The following is a 15,498-nucleotide window of genomic DNA, read 5'->3' as shown; positions in this document are numbered from 1 at the left end:
TCACTCACTCACTCACTCACACACTCACTGACTCACTCACACACTCACTGACTCACTGACTCACTGACTCACTCACACACTCACTCACTCATCTTTCACTTATTCATTCATTTATCAAATTTATACACATTTATAATACTCTCATTCCACTTTAATTCACTGATTCACAAACTCACTCATTCATTCACACACTGAGTCACTCATTGCTTCACTCAGAGATTGACTCACTCACTGATTCATTCACCAATTGACTCATTTACTGATTTATACATTAATTGACTAACATACTAGTTCATTCACTAATTGACTCACCCATGGATTCATTCACTAATTGACTCACCCACTGATTTATTCACAGATTGAATCACTCACTGATTTATACACTTATTGACTCACATACTAGTTCATTCACTCATTGACTCATTTACTGATTCATTCACTGATTGACTCACTCAGTGATTCACTTACTCACTCTGTAAGAACATTAGCAGGAAAGATTCCAGTATTTTTTTTTTATTTTTTTGCCAAAATTGAAGACATTGGTGATTAATTTTTAAATATGGAGATGATTTATGGGTATTACTAAATTAATATTTAGACTCATTTGTTATAAATGAGTAAATATTCTGGAGTGTGTGTAAGTGTTAGACATGTTGGATATTTATTTTACAGATTAAAGCTAATCCTCTGCTGCATAAGTCTCTGAGCCGGATGTCCTACGCGTCCTTCGCCACGCTGCTCGACTCCTGTGCCAACGAAGCTGTAGACCCGCCCCTTCCTGTGTCCGAGAGCCCCACCTTGCGGCGTGTGGCCGTCACCATGGAGATGACCCGGCGGGTCGTCATGACGACGGGCGTGACGCAGCGTGTGGAAGGATATGCTGAGCGCTACATGGAGAACTTCGCTCCCTGGGTGAAGAGTCAGGGAGGATGGGTAAGGAGCAGAGACTCTCGTTCATTCACCCACTCCCTCTCTTTTTGTCTCCCTATCATTCATTCCTATCTTCCTGTTTTTTAATCTGTTATTTTTTTCCTCATTCTTCTGTTGTTGGTGCTGTAATCTGTTTCCACACTCTAGATCTATTAGTTAGTTCAGTGTGGAGCTGTTCATCTCACCAGCAGGTGGCAGTAAATCACTTGTATTTAATAATGTGTGTGTGTGTGTGTGTGTGTGTGTGTGTGTGTGTGTGTGTGTGTGTGTTTTACAGGAAAGCATTGTGCAGAAGGAGGTGCAGGAGTTCGACTAACTGCATTGAACAATTACTGTGTGATGGAGCTCACTGTGTGTGTGTGTGTGTGTGTGTGTGTGTGTGTGTGTGTGTGTGTGTGTGTGTGTGTGTGAGCTGTGAACACACCGAGCTACATGTAAACACTACTGATGACACTTTTCTTGTCTCTTTTATACAGTCGTCTGTTTTATGTTTGAACGTTATGAATGTTTCTTTTTTTAATGTGCTGGGATTTTTTTAAACCAAAATAGAAGTAAAAATAAAATATTAATAATAAAATAAAATTATAATCTGTCTGTATTATTTTTCTTTGTAACAGAAGATTTATTAGTTTGAACATTTATGTCTTTATTGTCGTTGTTGTACACGGTCAGTAGTTCAGTAAATGTCTCTGACTCTATAATAAGGACTAAGATGCATTAAAAAGAGTTACAGGTCAAACAGGAAATGTGTAATGAAGAGTGAGAGATGGAAATGAACACAGATACAGTGGTTATAGATGTTTTTACAGCCCTGTAATAACTGCAGGGTTTTCAGTAGTCAGAAGGTTAAATCTCTGCTTTAATCTCTGTCTGTCTTTAAGACGATCTGTTCTCATCTCTGACACAAAAAGCAAGTCATTTTTTTACTCATGGTCACAAATCTTGGTAAATAAACTGTAACTGAAGGTGTGTGTGTTTCTGAACCCTGTGTCTGTCACTGAGGGGTTCAGCATCAGTCGCCTCGCCTCTGCCCTGAGTTCTGTTCTGTTTCACGTGTAGAGTCGCTTATTTTTACAGCGCAGGTAAATACAGCTACAGATTTGGATTGATATAATTGAGCTTAAACTCCACAAAAGCGATTTCTTCGCAGTTAACCGTCTTACGCTCCAGGAGGCAAGCAAAGTTTTTCTCGCCACACTGAACCACATCAGAGTATGCACTGGAGGAGGGATTGATGATCTTTGGTTCAGTCCATCCTGAGGGATCCTCAGGAGTCTTATTCAAATAAATCCCAAGATTCATTCTGTCCTTTTTGTCAGTTGTGTGTGAAAACATGAGCCATGTTTTGTCGTCATGCTTGAAGCTCACTACACTCCCCTGGCAGCCTTTAGGGGGCTCCACCAATTTCGAATTACTTTGGATTACTTGAAAACTCTCTCCTCTGTCCTCACTCAAAGCCTCCACTCTATAACCCTCAGTGCCTCTTGCACTGCAGTATAACACTTTCTTGCCCTTGATTTCCACCTCTGCCATCTCACACTCAGTGGATGTGACACTTAATCTTTTTCCAAATTTCCAGTTAGCACCATGATCGTCACTATAGAATGCAAAAGAATAGTGACTGGCGCAACAACCGCAATCACCACAACCACAGAGATTAACACAAAAACAGAAATTAGCCCAACAAATGAGATTAACACAACAACAGAGTTTACCACAAGGCCTATCTTTATAATAAACATAAGCAGGAACGATGAGTCTGCCATCAGTCATCTGAAGGCCGTGTCCAGGTCCTACACTGAACGTGGCCCAATTATGAATCTCATCACCAATCACACGTTCTGTCAAATCTGTGAAATCTGTCCAACTCTCACCTTTGTCTTTGCTTTTAATGTAACACAACTTAGCAACGTTCTTTCCTGTATTTATCTGGCAATACTCACTGACACTATCATACACACAGTTAAAAAACAGAAAGAGACATTCGGTTCGTTTGTCATAGACAGGACACGGGCTCATGGTGCGATGATCCGGCATCTGTGCTTCTGTGAGCTCTCGAACACCTGACCACTGAAAAGGAAAATGAGCAAATCAATGGCCATGATATTAAAACTTGGATTAGAGCATTTTTAAATGAAAGCTAGCCGTGTCTGCTTCAGCATTATCACCTTCACACTTCCATCCTGCAGCCGTGTTCCCCTGTTGAAGACCAGCAGTTTCGCATCCTCATCCTTAGGTGAGGTTCGCTTCTCAGCAAAAGCAAGAAAGGTTTGGTCAATGTAGATTAGAGCTGGGATTCGGTAGAACGTTTTTTCAGCATTTATGAACAGAGCTGTTGGGGACAATTCTGGCATCTCTGTGTCTCCCCCTGTGCAGTTTCCCATTTCTCCAAAATGTGACTTTATCTGAAAACACATGAGATCAGAGTCAGATGAAGTGACTTTTCTGCTCCTGATGCAGCTTGTGTTTTATTCACAAAAACATCTTATTCTAATAGATTATTAAATGAATGACACTGTAGATCCTGTATCTGTATCTGATTAAAGTGTTAAATCCCATCACTTCAGCAGGAACAGCCCTGGAGGTTAGAGGGGATCGGGGCATTTCACTCATCTCTCAGTGTGACTACGGGGTAAAATCAGCAGGCGTGTGGAGGAGCACAGGCCCGAGCTGCTGTTTTATTACTGTATGAAAGGAGACTAAAAATATTTTACATGCAGAACAGAAGAAATGTTGACTTTCATTCATCCTAATTGTAGAAAAACAATTATGTTAGATAATGAAATGAATATAAAAGTGTGTGTGTGTGTGTGTGTGTGTGTGTGTGTGTGTGTGTGTGTGTGTGTGTGTGTGTGTGTGTGTGTAAAGCTGACAACATCTTAATTAACTCACTTCCTAATATCTACTGGATATATTTTGCATGCTGGAATCCTGAGCTGATTTCATGTTGTCTTTTGTCTGTGACCTCATCTTATGATTAGGGGCATTACTGGGGTTCGAAGGGATTTGGGGGTAATTATTATTACCTCACCAACTGTTCCAATGAATGAACGACTGTCCAATGTCCGTGTAGTAACAACAGTGCCACCTGCTGAACGGTAAAGGTACTGTTCTGTTTAACGGCTCGACACGTAGGTTTTAACGTGTTAACGTGTAAAATAAGCTCTAACGGACAGTTAGACACTGGTACTCATATGTCTTGCACTTTATTTGTGGTGTAAAATGGTTTGTCTTCATAAGACCTGGGGCTTTAGACAGTACATGAGGGGATTAAACCCCACTCTCATAACTCCACTGTTTATATCACAATATAATTTAAGACCAAAAGTAATTCTTTGTTCAGTTTGAATAAAGGATGTGTTGGGTACAGACACTCTGCACACCTAACACCAGCTCCTGTTCACACCTTTATTGCAAATTGTTAATGGCTTTTGTTGCACATAAATCATGACACAGACCATCTTCCCAGTCTGTCTCACTGCAACACTGCTCGAACCCTGACTCTGTGGTTCTTCTCCAAACTAAAGCTAAACCTCAACTGGACTTGTACACAGCTCACTGTACAAATATTGACTAAACCTGCACACATTTTGCTCCTTACTCAGAAACAGATGCCACATTCATCTCAGTGGTTGTAGTACATTCATACACTATAGTTTTCTATATTTGTCTACATATATTTTCCTTGTACAGCTAATTCCAGTTATTGTACAGTTTATTCCACGTCGTGTCTGTTTGTATTTTACTTTCATGATAAGTATCAAACAGCATTTGACTACATGTCGTAAAGAGGACAAACGTGGAAGTGAGAAATCAAACCTGAATTTGAATCTAAAACACCAAACTGTGTTAAAGCTGCATGAGAATATGATCCAGATGCTGCTCACCTGCTCAGGTTCCTTCTGCACCACAGACTTTTGGTCTGTCTATATTGTGGAGGATCCTCAGAGGTGGAGAGAGAATGAAGTCAGCTACAATCTATACTCAAGCAGAGATCTATCTATTAAAGGATGAAGTTCTACAGAGAGAGTTGAAGAAAAGTCTCCTCTAAAGATGCAACATGGTTCACGATGAATATATACTCAGAAATGGGTGTTGTCAATTTACATATTATTGAATATTCATAAGGAACCAAGAAAAGTTCTCAAATAATTGGATAACCTAATCTCAAATTTTTGCTATTCATGAGTTCCCAGAAATAACAGGGTATGGATTTCCTGTGGATTTCCTGTGTTGAAAGGGTGGAGTGTGTGGAGCAGATAGCTGAGGGAGGTCCAGTGTCTCCAGTCTCTCATCTGAAACCAGCAAAATGTTGAAACTTGTTTCAGAAATCTATTTCACACAAAAAGAAATAAGGTGAAATTAGATGAGGGTGAAGGTGCAGCTAATTAATTCTAACTAATTATTATCTACAGACCCTCAGAGCCATCATCTACATTCATCACATTTAATTATCTTTCTTTCTTTCTTAATATGCTTATTGTAAGAAACTACAGTTAAATGCACCAGATTCCACTCCAAGATACACATCTAAAAGAGCTTGTTCCTAAAAAGGTTTAAGTATCATAAGGTAATACGTTTAGAACTCTAAATGAATAAAACGTAATTAAATCGTAAGTATGGGAGCCGCAGCAGGACATCAAGGATCACCAAAAACAAAGGGTCTGTGATTGTGATCACCATTTAAAGTGACCACTTGGGTGATAACTGTAACAATAACAAGCCAAGGTGTACGTGACCGCGATTAACATCCGGCTAGATCCGGCAACCTAACTTGGATTCATCGGTTCTTGCTAATTTTAGACCCATTTCAAAACTCCCATTTCTCTCCAAAATATTGGAAAAAGTTGTTTTTAGTCAATTATTAACCTATCTAGACTTGCACGGCTTGCAAGAGTTGTACCAATCTGGTTTTAAATCACTTCACAGCACGGAAACGGCCCTGTTAAAAGTTTATAATGATTTATTATTGACCACTGATGCAGGTAACTATGCTGTTCTTATGCTGTTAGATCTTACTGCTGCGTTCAACACCATAGATCACAATATACTAATCTCTCGCCTTGAGCATTGTGTTGGTATAAAGTGTGCCGCGTTACAATGGTTTAAATCTTTTCTGGGTGAAAGAACTTTCTTTGTACGTCTTGGGGAATTTGTGTCTTCTATTGCATCTCTTGTATGTGGAGTCCCTCAGGGTTCCATTCTTGGACCGATTTTATTTTCTTTATATATATTATCTTTAGGGTCCATTTTTAGGAAACATGGCATTTAATTTCACTGTTATGCAGATGACTTGCAACTCTATCTGCCTTTGAAACGGAAGGATGCAAACTCTGTAGCACCTTTGCTGAGATGTCTTGAAGATATTAAAGCCTGGATGTCCTCCAACTTCTTAAAGTTTAATGAAGATAAAACTGAAATCATTTTATTTCGACCTGGCGGTAAGATTAATACTCATGATGTAGATCTGGGTGACTTAAAGTCATTTGTGAAGCCTGTTGTCAAAAACCTGGGGGTTTTAATGGATGGTGACTTTAAACTAGAAAAACAGATTAATTTGGTAGTTAAATCGTGTTTTTTTCAGTTAAGGCAATTATCTAAAGTCAAGTCATTTGTACCTTTTACTGATTTTGAGAGGGTCATCCATGCTTTTATATCATCCCGCCTGGACTATTGTAATAGTCTCTATGTAGGCATTGGTGAGGCATCTCTAACACGCTTGCAAAGGGTACAAAACGCAGCTGCACGTTTATTAATGGGGACACGCAAACGAGAACACATTACACCTATATTGGCTTCCCTTCATTGGTTGCCCGTTCATTTTAGAATTGATTTCAAGATTTTACTTTTAGTTTTTAAATCATTAAATAAGATTGGTCCTAAGTATCTTTCAGACCTATTAAAGCCATATGCTCCATCCAGAGCACTTAGGTCTGCTGGGCAACTGCTTTTAGTCTCCCCCAACACAAGATTAAAGAGCAGAGGTGACCGTGCCTTTGCAGTAGCGGCCCCCAAACTCTGGATTAATCTGCCTTTGTACATTAGGCGGCTCCTTCACTTGCTGTTTTTAAATCACATTTAAAAACATATTTGTATGGTGCAGCATACAACTCAGTATGAGAGTTACCTGTTAGGAGTTTTTTTTAGTGTGTGTTACTAAATATTATTGTATTTATTGCATTTTTATTACTTTTATTTAGTTTTTATTTTATTTATTATTATTATTATTATTATTATTATTATTATTTTATGCTTTTTAGTTCTATTGTTTATTTTATATTGTTTGTACAGCACTTTGGAGAACACCTGCTGTTTTAAAAAGGTGCTCTATAAATAAACTTTGATTTGATTTTGATTTGAAATAACAATGTGTATCCCAGCCATTTGGGAGAGACTCAGTTCTTACGCCCAATACACATTTAAAGGGAAACATCATGCAAACTACAGAAAGGATAAACAGTATAAAATGCTTAAGCAGGATTTGTTCTGTGTTCTTACTGACTCTGATGAACCCAAAGTACTTCATGTATTTTGTCACTGCTACGTTGGAATAAACTTCTTGTTCTTCATTAAGATCTACGGTTCAGATCTAAGATTAAGATTAACGGTTAACTAGACAGCCTGTAGTCACGGAAACTGTGTATACGATTTAAGAAAGGTTTTGAGTTTGTAAAAAGTTTGAAAATGACCCTAAAAAGCCCAAGAACAACAAAGGAAAAGTTGCCAATGCACTGCAAGCAGTTCCTGCATCGTACACAGTCACTAGGAAGACTTTAAATGCATTAAAGGCAGAAAATGAGCAGACTAGTGAAATACTCTAGAAAGAAGAAATGATTAGGATGCAGAATGAGATTGCACAAATACATGGAAATATTGTTCGAAGATTTAGAGGAAGCAAAGTTTACTTTTAAATTCCTGGTAAAAAATAAAAAAACACAACTGCACAACTAGCAGCAGTAAGACATCTATATATGGCATGTTGTGTAATCAAGTTCCTGAAATGTTAGAAAGTGATGAGAACTTGGAAATAGATTCTCAGTCAGTCAGCAGTTAGAACTCAGACTGCACAGTTACAGTAGATTCCCTATGGCACCAATTCACTCAACTACAATTTCAAATACACTTCAAATACAAAACTTAAAATACTCCAATTCACTCAACTACTCTACTACTATCTGTGCTCTGTAGAGTTTAAAGGTACGGTGGTTTTGTCCCACGTACTGAGACATCGTTTTAAACTAATGTTTTAAGTCCAAAAGTGCTGTGGCTAAGAAGACAAAAGAACCTGATGTACTGTGGTTTTGTCTGACTTACTGTGAATGTGTTACATTTATACTGTTTGTTTGTTAGTGTTTGTGAGTTGTGAGTGTTTTTGTTTGTGAGTTGTGAGTGTTTTTGTTTGTGAGGTGTAAGTGTTTTTGTTTGTGAGGTATAAGTGTTGTTGTTTGTGAGGTGTAAGTGTTTTTGTTTGTGAGTTGTGAGTGTTTTTGTTTGTGTATTGTGAGTGTTTTTGTTTGTGAGTTGTGAATGTTTTTGTTTGTGAGGTGTAAGTTTTGTTTGTGAAGTGTATGTTTTTGTTTGTGTGTTGTGAATGTTTTTGTTTGTGAGGTGTGAATGTTTTAGTTTGTGAGGTGTATGTGTTTTTGTTTGTGAAGTGTGTGTTTTTGTTTGTGTGTTGTGAATGTTTTTGTTTGTGTGTTGTGAGTGTTTTTGTTTATTAGTGTTTTGTTTGTGAGGTGTGAATGTTTTTGTTTGTGAGTTGTGAATGTTTTTGTTTGTGAGTTGTGAGTGTTTTTGTTTGTGAGTTGTGAATGTTTTTGTTTGTGAGGTATAAGTGTTTTTGTTTGTGAAGTGTGTGTTTTTGTTTGTGAGTTGTGAGTGTTTTTGTGTGTTGTGAGTGTTTTTGTTTGTGACTTGTGAATGTTTTTGTTTGTGAGGTTTGAATGTTTTTGTTTGTGAGTTGAGTGTTTTTGTTTGTGAGGTGTAAGTGTTTTTGTTTGTGAGTTGTGAATGTTTTTGTTTGTGAGGTGTAAGTGTTTTTGTTTGTGAGTTGTGAATGTTTTTGTTTGTGAGGTGTGAATGTTTTTGTTTGTGAGTTGTGAGTGTTTTTGTTTGTGTGTTGTGAATGTTTTTGTTTGTGAGTTGTGAATGTCTTTGTTTGTGAGGTGTGAATGTTTTTGTTTGTGAGGTGTAAGTGTTTTTGTTTGTGAGGTGTGAATGTTTTTGTTTGAGTTGTGAGTGTTTTTGTTTGTGTGTTGTGAATGTTTTTGTTTGTGAGTTGTGAGTGTTTTTGTTTGTGAAATGTGTTTTTGTTTGTGTGTTGTGATTGTTTTTGTTTATTAGGTGTAAGTGTTTTTGTTTGTGAGGTGTGTATTTTTGTTTGTTACTTGTGATTGTTTTTGTTTGTGAGGTATAAGTGTTTTTGTTTGTGAGTTGTGAGTGTTTTTGTTTGTGAGGTGTGAATGTTTTGTTTGTGTGTTGTGAATGTTTTTGTTTGTGAGTTGTGAATGTTTTTGTTTGTGAAGTGTGTGTTTTTGTTTGTGAGTGTTTTTGTTTGTGAGTTGTGAATGTTTTTGTTTGTGAGGTATAAGTGTTTTTGTTTGTGAGGTATAAGTGTTTTTGTTTGTGAAGTGTGTGTTTTTGTTTGTGAGTTGTGAGTGTTTTTGTGTGTTGTGAGTGTTTTTGTTTGTGACTTGTGAATGTTTTTGTTTGTGAGTTGAGTGTTTTTGTTTGTGAGTTGTGAATGTTTTTGTTTGTGAAGTATCTGTTTTTGTTTGACTTGTGAATGTTTTTGTTTGTGAGGTATGTGTTGTTGTTTGTGAGGTATGTGTTGTTGTTTGTGAGGTATAAGTGTTTTTGTTTGTGAGGTATGTGTTTTTGTCTGTGAGTTATAACTGTTTTTGTTTGTGAGTTGTGAATGTTTTTGTTTGTGAAGTATGTGTTTTTGTTTGTGAGTTGTGAGTGTTTTTGTTTGTGTGTTGTGAGTGTATTTGTTTGTGAGTTATAAGTGTTTTTGTTTGTGAAGTATGTGTTTTTGTTTGTGAGTTGTGAGTGTTTTTGTTTCTGAGTTAGTGTTGTTGTTTGTGATTTGTGATTGTTTTTGTTTGTGAGGTATGTGTTGTTGTTTGTGAGGTATAAGTGTTTTTGTTTGTGAGGTATAAGTGTTTTTGTTTGTGAGGTTGAGTGTTTTTGTTTGTGAAATATGTTTTTGTTTGTGAGTTGTGAGTGTTTTTGTTTGTGAGGTATGTGTTGTTGTTTGTGAGGTGTAAGTGTTTTTGTTTGTGAGGTGTAAATGTTTTTGATTGTGAGGTGTAAGTGTTTTTGTTTGTGAGGTGTGAGTGTTTTTGTTTGTGAGATGTAAGTGTTTTTGTTTGTGAGTTGTGAGTGTTTTTGTTTGTGAGGTGTAAGTGTTTTTGTTTGTGAGTTGTGAGTGTTTTTGTTTGTGAGGTATGTGTTTGTTATGAATGAAACATCTGCCACATCTCCCGTCCGCCACCAGAGGGAACCTTCACCTTCACAATCCACCACTCCTGTCATGATTACACCACCATGATTTGTTTACCGATTCTGATTATTTGCTCTCTACATTGTTGTGTTTGCCGGCTCTGACCCCCAACTATTGTACTACGATCTCCTAATAAAGCGTGCATATGGATCCTCCGTCTCCTGAGCTTTGTTACAGTGTTTTTGTTTGTGAGGTGTAAGTGTTTTTGTTTGTGAGGTGTAAGTGTTTTTGTTTGTGAGGTGTAAGTGTTTTTGTTTGTGAGGTATGTGTTTTTGTTTGTGAGTTGTGAGTGTTTTTGTTTGTGAGGTATGAGTGTTTTTGTTTTTGAGGTGTAAGTGTTTTTGTTTGTGAGGTGTAAGTGTTTTTGTTTGTGAGGTGTAAGTGTTTTTGTTTGTGAGGTATGTGTTTTTGTTTGTGAGTTGTGAGTGTTTTTGTTTGTGAGGTATGTGTTTTTGTTTGTGAGTTGTGAGTGTTTTTGTTTGTGAGTTGTGAGTGTTTTTGTTTGTGAGGTGTGAATGTTTTTGTTTGTGAGGTATGAGTGTTTTTGTTTTTGAGGTGTAAGTGTTTTTGTTTGTGCGTGTTTGTGAATGTTACTGTAGTTGAACTCGAGGACAGGTGCAGTGTGTTTGTGCCCAAAGCAGGGAGACTGTTGAGTTCAAAAGCCTGACGTTTTGTGGCTGATTTGTTCGTTTGTGTCCGAAGTAATGGAGCTGTGAATAAATCGACGAAAGGTTAACTAGACAGCCTGTAGTCACAGAAACTGTGTACAAGATTTAATAAAAGCTTTGAGTTTGTAAAAATGGAACAGCTGATTGTTAAGTACATCTCTAAACACGGTTCTCAGGGAATCTTTGATGGAATAGAGAACATTGTTCATAAACCGTATGAGTATGAGGGCTATTAATAAGATTGAAAATGACCCTAAAATGCCCAAGAACAACAAAGGAAAAGTTGCCAATGCACTGCAAGCAGTTCCTGCATCGTACACAGTCACTAGGAAGACTTTAAATGCATTAAAGGCTGAAAACGAGCAACTGCAATCTAGACTAGATGATGCAATAATGTCTAAAAGACAATGAGATTGCACTGCTTAGAACTAACAATAGCATGCTTAGTTCATCTGTGGAAAAATTGTTCAAAGATTTAGAGGACGCAAAGTTTGTGTGTCAAATCCTGATAATAAAATAGCACAACTGCACAACTAGCACCAGTAAGATATCTATATGTGACATGTTGTGTAATCAAATGTTCCTGAAATCTTGGTATCTGAAGTATGTAACTGTAATGAGGAGTCGTAAGGCTGGTGATCCATTTGCAGCGTTTAATCGACACTCGTAAGCAGGCAGGCAGGGTCAGAATCGGCAAACACGATATCGTAGGGCAGGCAGAAATCAGACACGAAAAGACAGGCAGAAGGTCAGGGCAGGCAGCAAACAATCAGGGAACCAGAACACAGACACTAGATCAAAACCGGAACTAAGACAAACGAGGACGGTCAGAATGATTGCTAACGCAGATCGAGACTTCGCACAAGAGTCAAGGTCAAGTTCTTATATATAGGAACTGGCTGATAGGAATCAGGTGGCGAAGCAATCGGTCTTCGTGATGGGTGATGGGAGGTGTAGTCCGAAAGCGATTATCGGAGGCATTTAAAACTTTCAGTGGCAATCCTGATATTACACCTAATAATGATGCTTTGATTAACAAATGTGACCCACTCACCTGTTCTGGGTTGCAAATTTCCCCTTAAGAGCACAGGCCCTAAAACGGCCTTAACCCAGTTACAGGCTACAGTAAACACACTGAGAAAGGAGCTCAAGAATCTGTGAACAACCTGCCTGTTGTTGTTCACCAAGCTACTCAGCAAATTTGCCAAAGCCAGAAAAACAAAATGCATTCTGGTCAGAATGTTCACCATCACAAATTTGGAATTAGTGTTGAAGTCATGGTAAAGAATGACCAACTTGAGGGTCCATGATCTGAGACCATGCAGAGATTCATGTCACAAGCTGTGCCACAAAAGTAAAAACTGACAACCGATCATTCCACATAGATCCATTAATAGCATAAAAATCTGTTGGCAGTCATAAGCACCTATGTAAACAGGCAAGTTTATGTTGTATGTGTTTGTCATGTTTTTTTTGTGTTGTGTTTATAAAAAACAAGAGGGGGGGGGGTAAATTTAGTATGTTTTCAAGTGTTTTTCAGATCAAATAGAAATAAAGATGTGGGGATGGACAAGAAAGGCAGCTCTCGTGGCATCATTAAAAGCCCTGTTCGGACGGGACTAGTTTTACAGGGGGTCGTTAGAGACATTTCAGTTTCACAGACGTACTTTGTGATTTTAATCCCGTCCGAATCTGCCATGTCTGGCTTTTTCTCACACGACCTGTGTAAAAATCCCAGAGCAAATTACCTACAAACTCAACGCTCCTCTGAGAAATCTAATCCCATCCGAATGCAAATATCTGTGATTGGCAAAATTTCTTTTTTCCAAAACGCGTTTTCTTGTCTGTTTTGTTCAACGTGAACTAACGTATTAACTCTAGCACACCTGTATTCAGGTTTCTGCTTTCTGCACACCAATAATGGATGTTAATGTGTTTGTTACCCGAGAAGAAATAAAAAAAATAAATCAACAAGAAGAGCCAAATCACGTAAATTGTTAAGACTGGCTTCTGTAATATCAGTTTCAGGTATCAGTTTTTCATGTCCATAGTCAATTACACAAAAAATTGTGTAATTCACGTGAAAAATCACGTGAAATTATATCAAACGTATTTATTCCCGTGGGTTTCTAAGAAGTTCTATATAAAACCATATGATGTTCATTTTTTACATTTGTTTTTTTTTATTATTATTTTTAATATCATTATAACGTGTATAACATTTTTAAACACTTAACAAGTTAGAATGTTTACATTTTTTTAAGTGCTTAAATATAAATCTACTTAATTTCAAAATACATTTTATCATATTTTATCACATATGACCATACGCAATCCACGCATCCTGGACATGTGGTCTTGTGCAACGCCCACATGTAAAACACAGACACTCCTACCTCCGTAATAAACACAGAGATGTTAGTCCCGTCCGAATCCATACATGAAATGACAGACGTCGGCTGAAAAAATTCTAACTCTAACGACCCCCTGTAAATCTAATCCCGTCCGAATAGTGCTAAAGACACAAGAGTGCCCAACGCTGTCCCAAAGTGCTTATCTACAATGGATCCATGTTCCGGTCTTGGTGAACCTTACAGCATGGTCTCCAGACCAAGATGAACAGTGAAACAGAGAGTGTGACAGGAATGTATAAGGTCTTCTTGACAACAGCATTCCTGAGGTATCACAGTGCTGTTGCAACCAGTTCATCACCTCTTTAGAGAACATCTTCAATTAAATAATCACAAGGGACAATTGTTTGATAGGATTCTAAGCATTCTAAAATGTTATCGGTCAGACAGGTAGGATCTAAACCAGCTTAAAGCCTGACCATGAATACCTGTGTAAGTTTGTAAGCGATCTAGAAGAATCTTGTGATCTATAGTGTCGAATGCAGCACTAAGGTCAAGTAGAACTAATAGTGACATACAGTCTTGGTCCAAAGCTAAGAACAAGTCATTTGTAACTTTAACAAGTGAAGTTTCTGTGCTATGGTGGGGCCTGAAACTTGACTGAAACTCTTTGAGGATGTTCTCCTGTAAGATGGAGCTCAGGTGAACAGACACAACCTTTTCTAGTATTTTAGACATAAACTGGAGATGTGAGATAGGTCTGTAATTTGATAGGTCATTTGATCTAAATTAGGTTTTTTGATGAGTGGCCTAATAACTGCCAACTTGAAGGATTTGGGGATGTAACCTAAAGATAGCGAGGAGTTAATAATATAAAGAAGAGGCTCACCAGCTTTATGTAACATTGAAGACATTGGTGATTAATTTTTAAATATGGAGATGATTTATGGGTATTACTAAATTAATATTTAGACGATTAATTTGTTATAAATGAGTAAATATTCTAGAGTGTGTGTAAGTGTTAGACATGTTGGATGTTTATTTTACAGATTAAAGCTAATCCTCTGCTGCATAAGTCTCTGAGCCGGATGTCCTACGCGTCCTTCGCAACGCTGCTCGACTCCTGTCATAGATATCTACAGACTAGATGTCGCCTTGGGGTCCTAAAAATGACATGATAATCTAATCCATGATAGTTACCCATTAGTTAGTGACAGTTAGGGAAACAGACAATGTTAGTAGATTCTGAAGCTCTTAATAAGGACATTAAAAATTGACCCATGCTTTTTTGCTTAAAGGTGAAAAGACCCCACTTTATGTATGTTCTGTAAGATTCCCTTATCTGTCTAACATGTTTTATTAGATTGTCCTGGACTTAACACAAGCAGAATGCTCTTTTATTAAGTTACTTCACTTAAGGACAGATTTAATGACATTATGCCTGAAAAAGGTTTGGATTTTTTTTTGTTAATTAAAATAAAAAAATTATAATATGACTTGCTGTTTATATTTGTTTTGTTTTTATTGCATTTATATGATATTTGTATTTTTGTAATTGAATTTTGCCATGAAAATAGCTTTTGATTGCTGACATGGTATTAAATAAAATAATCAGAATCTGAATCTGTTTGTAGATTCCCAAGTGATGAACAGAGACGTCAGTCATGGACAAGTTGCAGGGAAACTAAACACTTTTTTTAATGGTTAACTCAGCTGATAGTCCTGGAAGGATGTCACCAGTTAGGTTGGCAGTGTAACTGTAACGTGTCTGTCTGTTTCCCCTTGTTTCTGTCTGCCGTCTCTCCCTGATGTTAATTGTTGACCCCGCCCACCTATCTGTTACCATGGACACTAATTACATTCAATCTCTTCCTCAGGTGTTTTGTCTTAGTCCTTGTCTGTCTCTGTTTTGTGATTGGTTCTCGTTCACCATATATACTCTGTCTGTTCACTTCAATGTTGTTGGTCGTTGTTGGTGTGTGCATGTCCGTGTTCCCGTTTCCTGTTTGTTCCGCGTTGCCTGCCTGTTTGTTTGTGTTTTGTT

The 15,498-nt window shown here is 37.6% G+C and overlaps 2 protein-coding genes across 4 annotated transcripts in view; one reads left to right on the top strand and one right to left on the bottom strand.

Moving 5' to 3' along the window:
• bcl2l12 (BCL2 like 12) overlaps positions 1-1,533 on the top strand; it is a 10,149-nt gene extending 8,616 nt beyond the window's left edge. For all 3 annotated transcript variants that reach the window (XM_027155754.2, XM_027155753.2, XM_027155752.2), the window contains 2 exons: positions 673-933; positions 1,208-1,533. In XM_027155754.2, the coding sequence (XP_027011555.2) occupies positions 673-933; positions 1,208-1,246 (300 nt within the window). In that variant the 3' untranslated portion in view covers positions 1,247-1,533. The remainder of the gene's footprint in view (positions 1-672; positions 934-1,207) is intronic.
• On the bottom strand, positions 1,508-5,272 carry LOC113648515 (sialidase-2-like). The gene is made up of 4 exons (XM_047800673.1): positions 5,092-5,272; positions 4,818-4,908; positions 3,099-3,335; positions 1,508-3,000 (listed from the first exon to the last, which is right to left on the bottom strand). Exons 3-4 carry the CDS (start codon positions 3,312-3,314, stop codon positions 2,023-2,025), a joined length of 1,194 nt encoding a protein of 397 aa, XP_047656629.1. The 5' UTR covers positions 3,315-3,335; positions 4,818-4,908; positions 5,092-5,272; the 3' UTR covers positions 1,508-2,022.
• Between the last annotated feature and the right edge of the window lie 10,226 nt (positions 5,273-15,498).

Source organism: Tachysurus fulvidraco, chromosome 15 (genome assembly GCF_022655615.1).
Source record: "Tachysurus fulvidraco isolate hzauxx_2018 chromosome 15, HZAU_PFXX_2.0, whole genome shotgun sequence".
Taxonomy (NCBI): domain Eukaryota; kingdom Metazoa; phylum Chordata; class Actinopteri; order Siluriformes; family Bagridae; genus Tachysurus; species Tachysurus fulvidraco.
The sequence above is the reverse complement of the archived record's forward strand: the minus strand, read 5'-3'. Positions and strand labels throughout refer to the sequence as shown.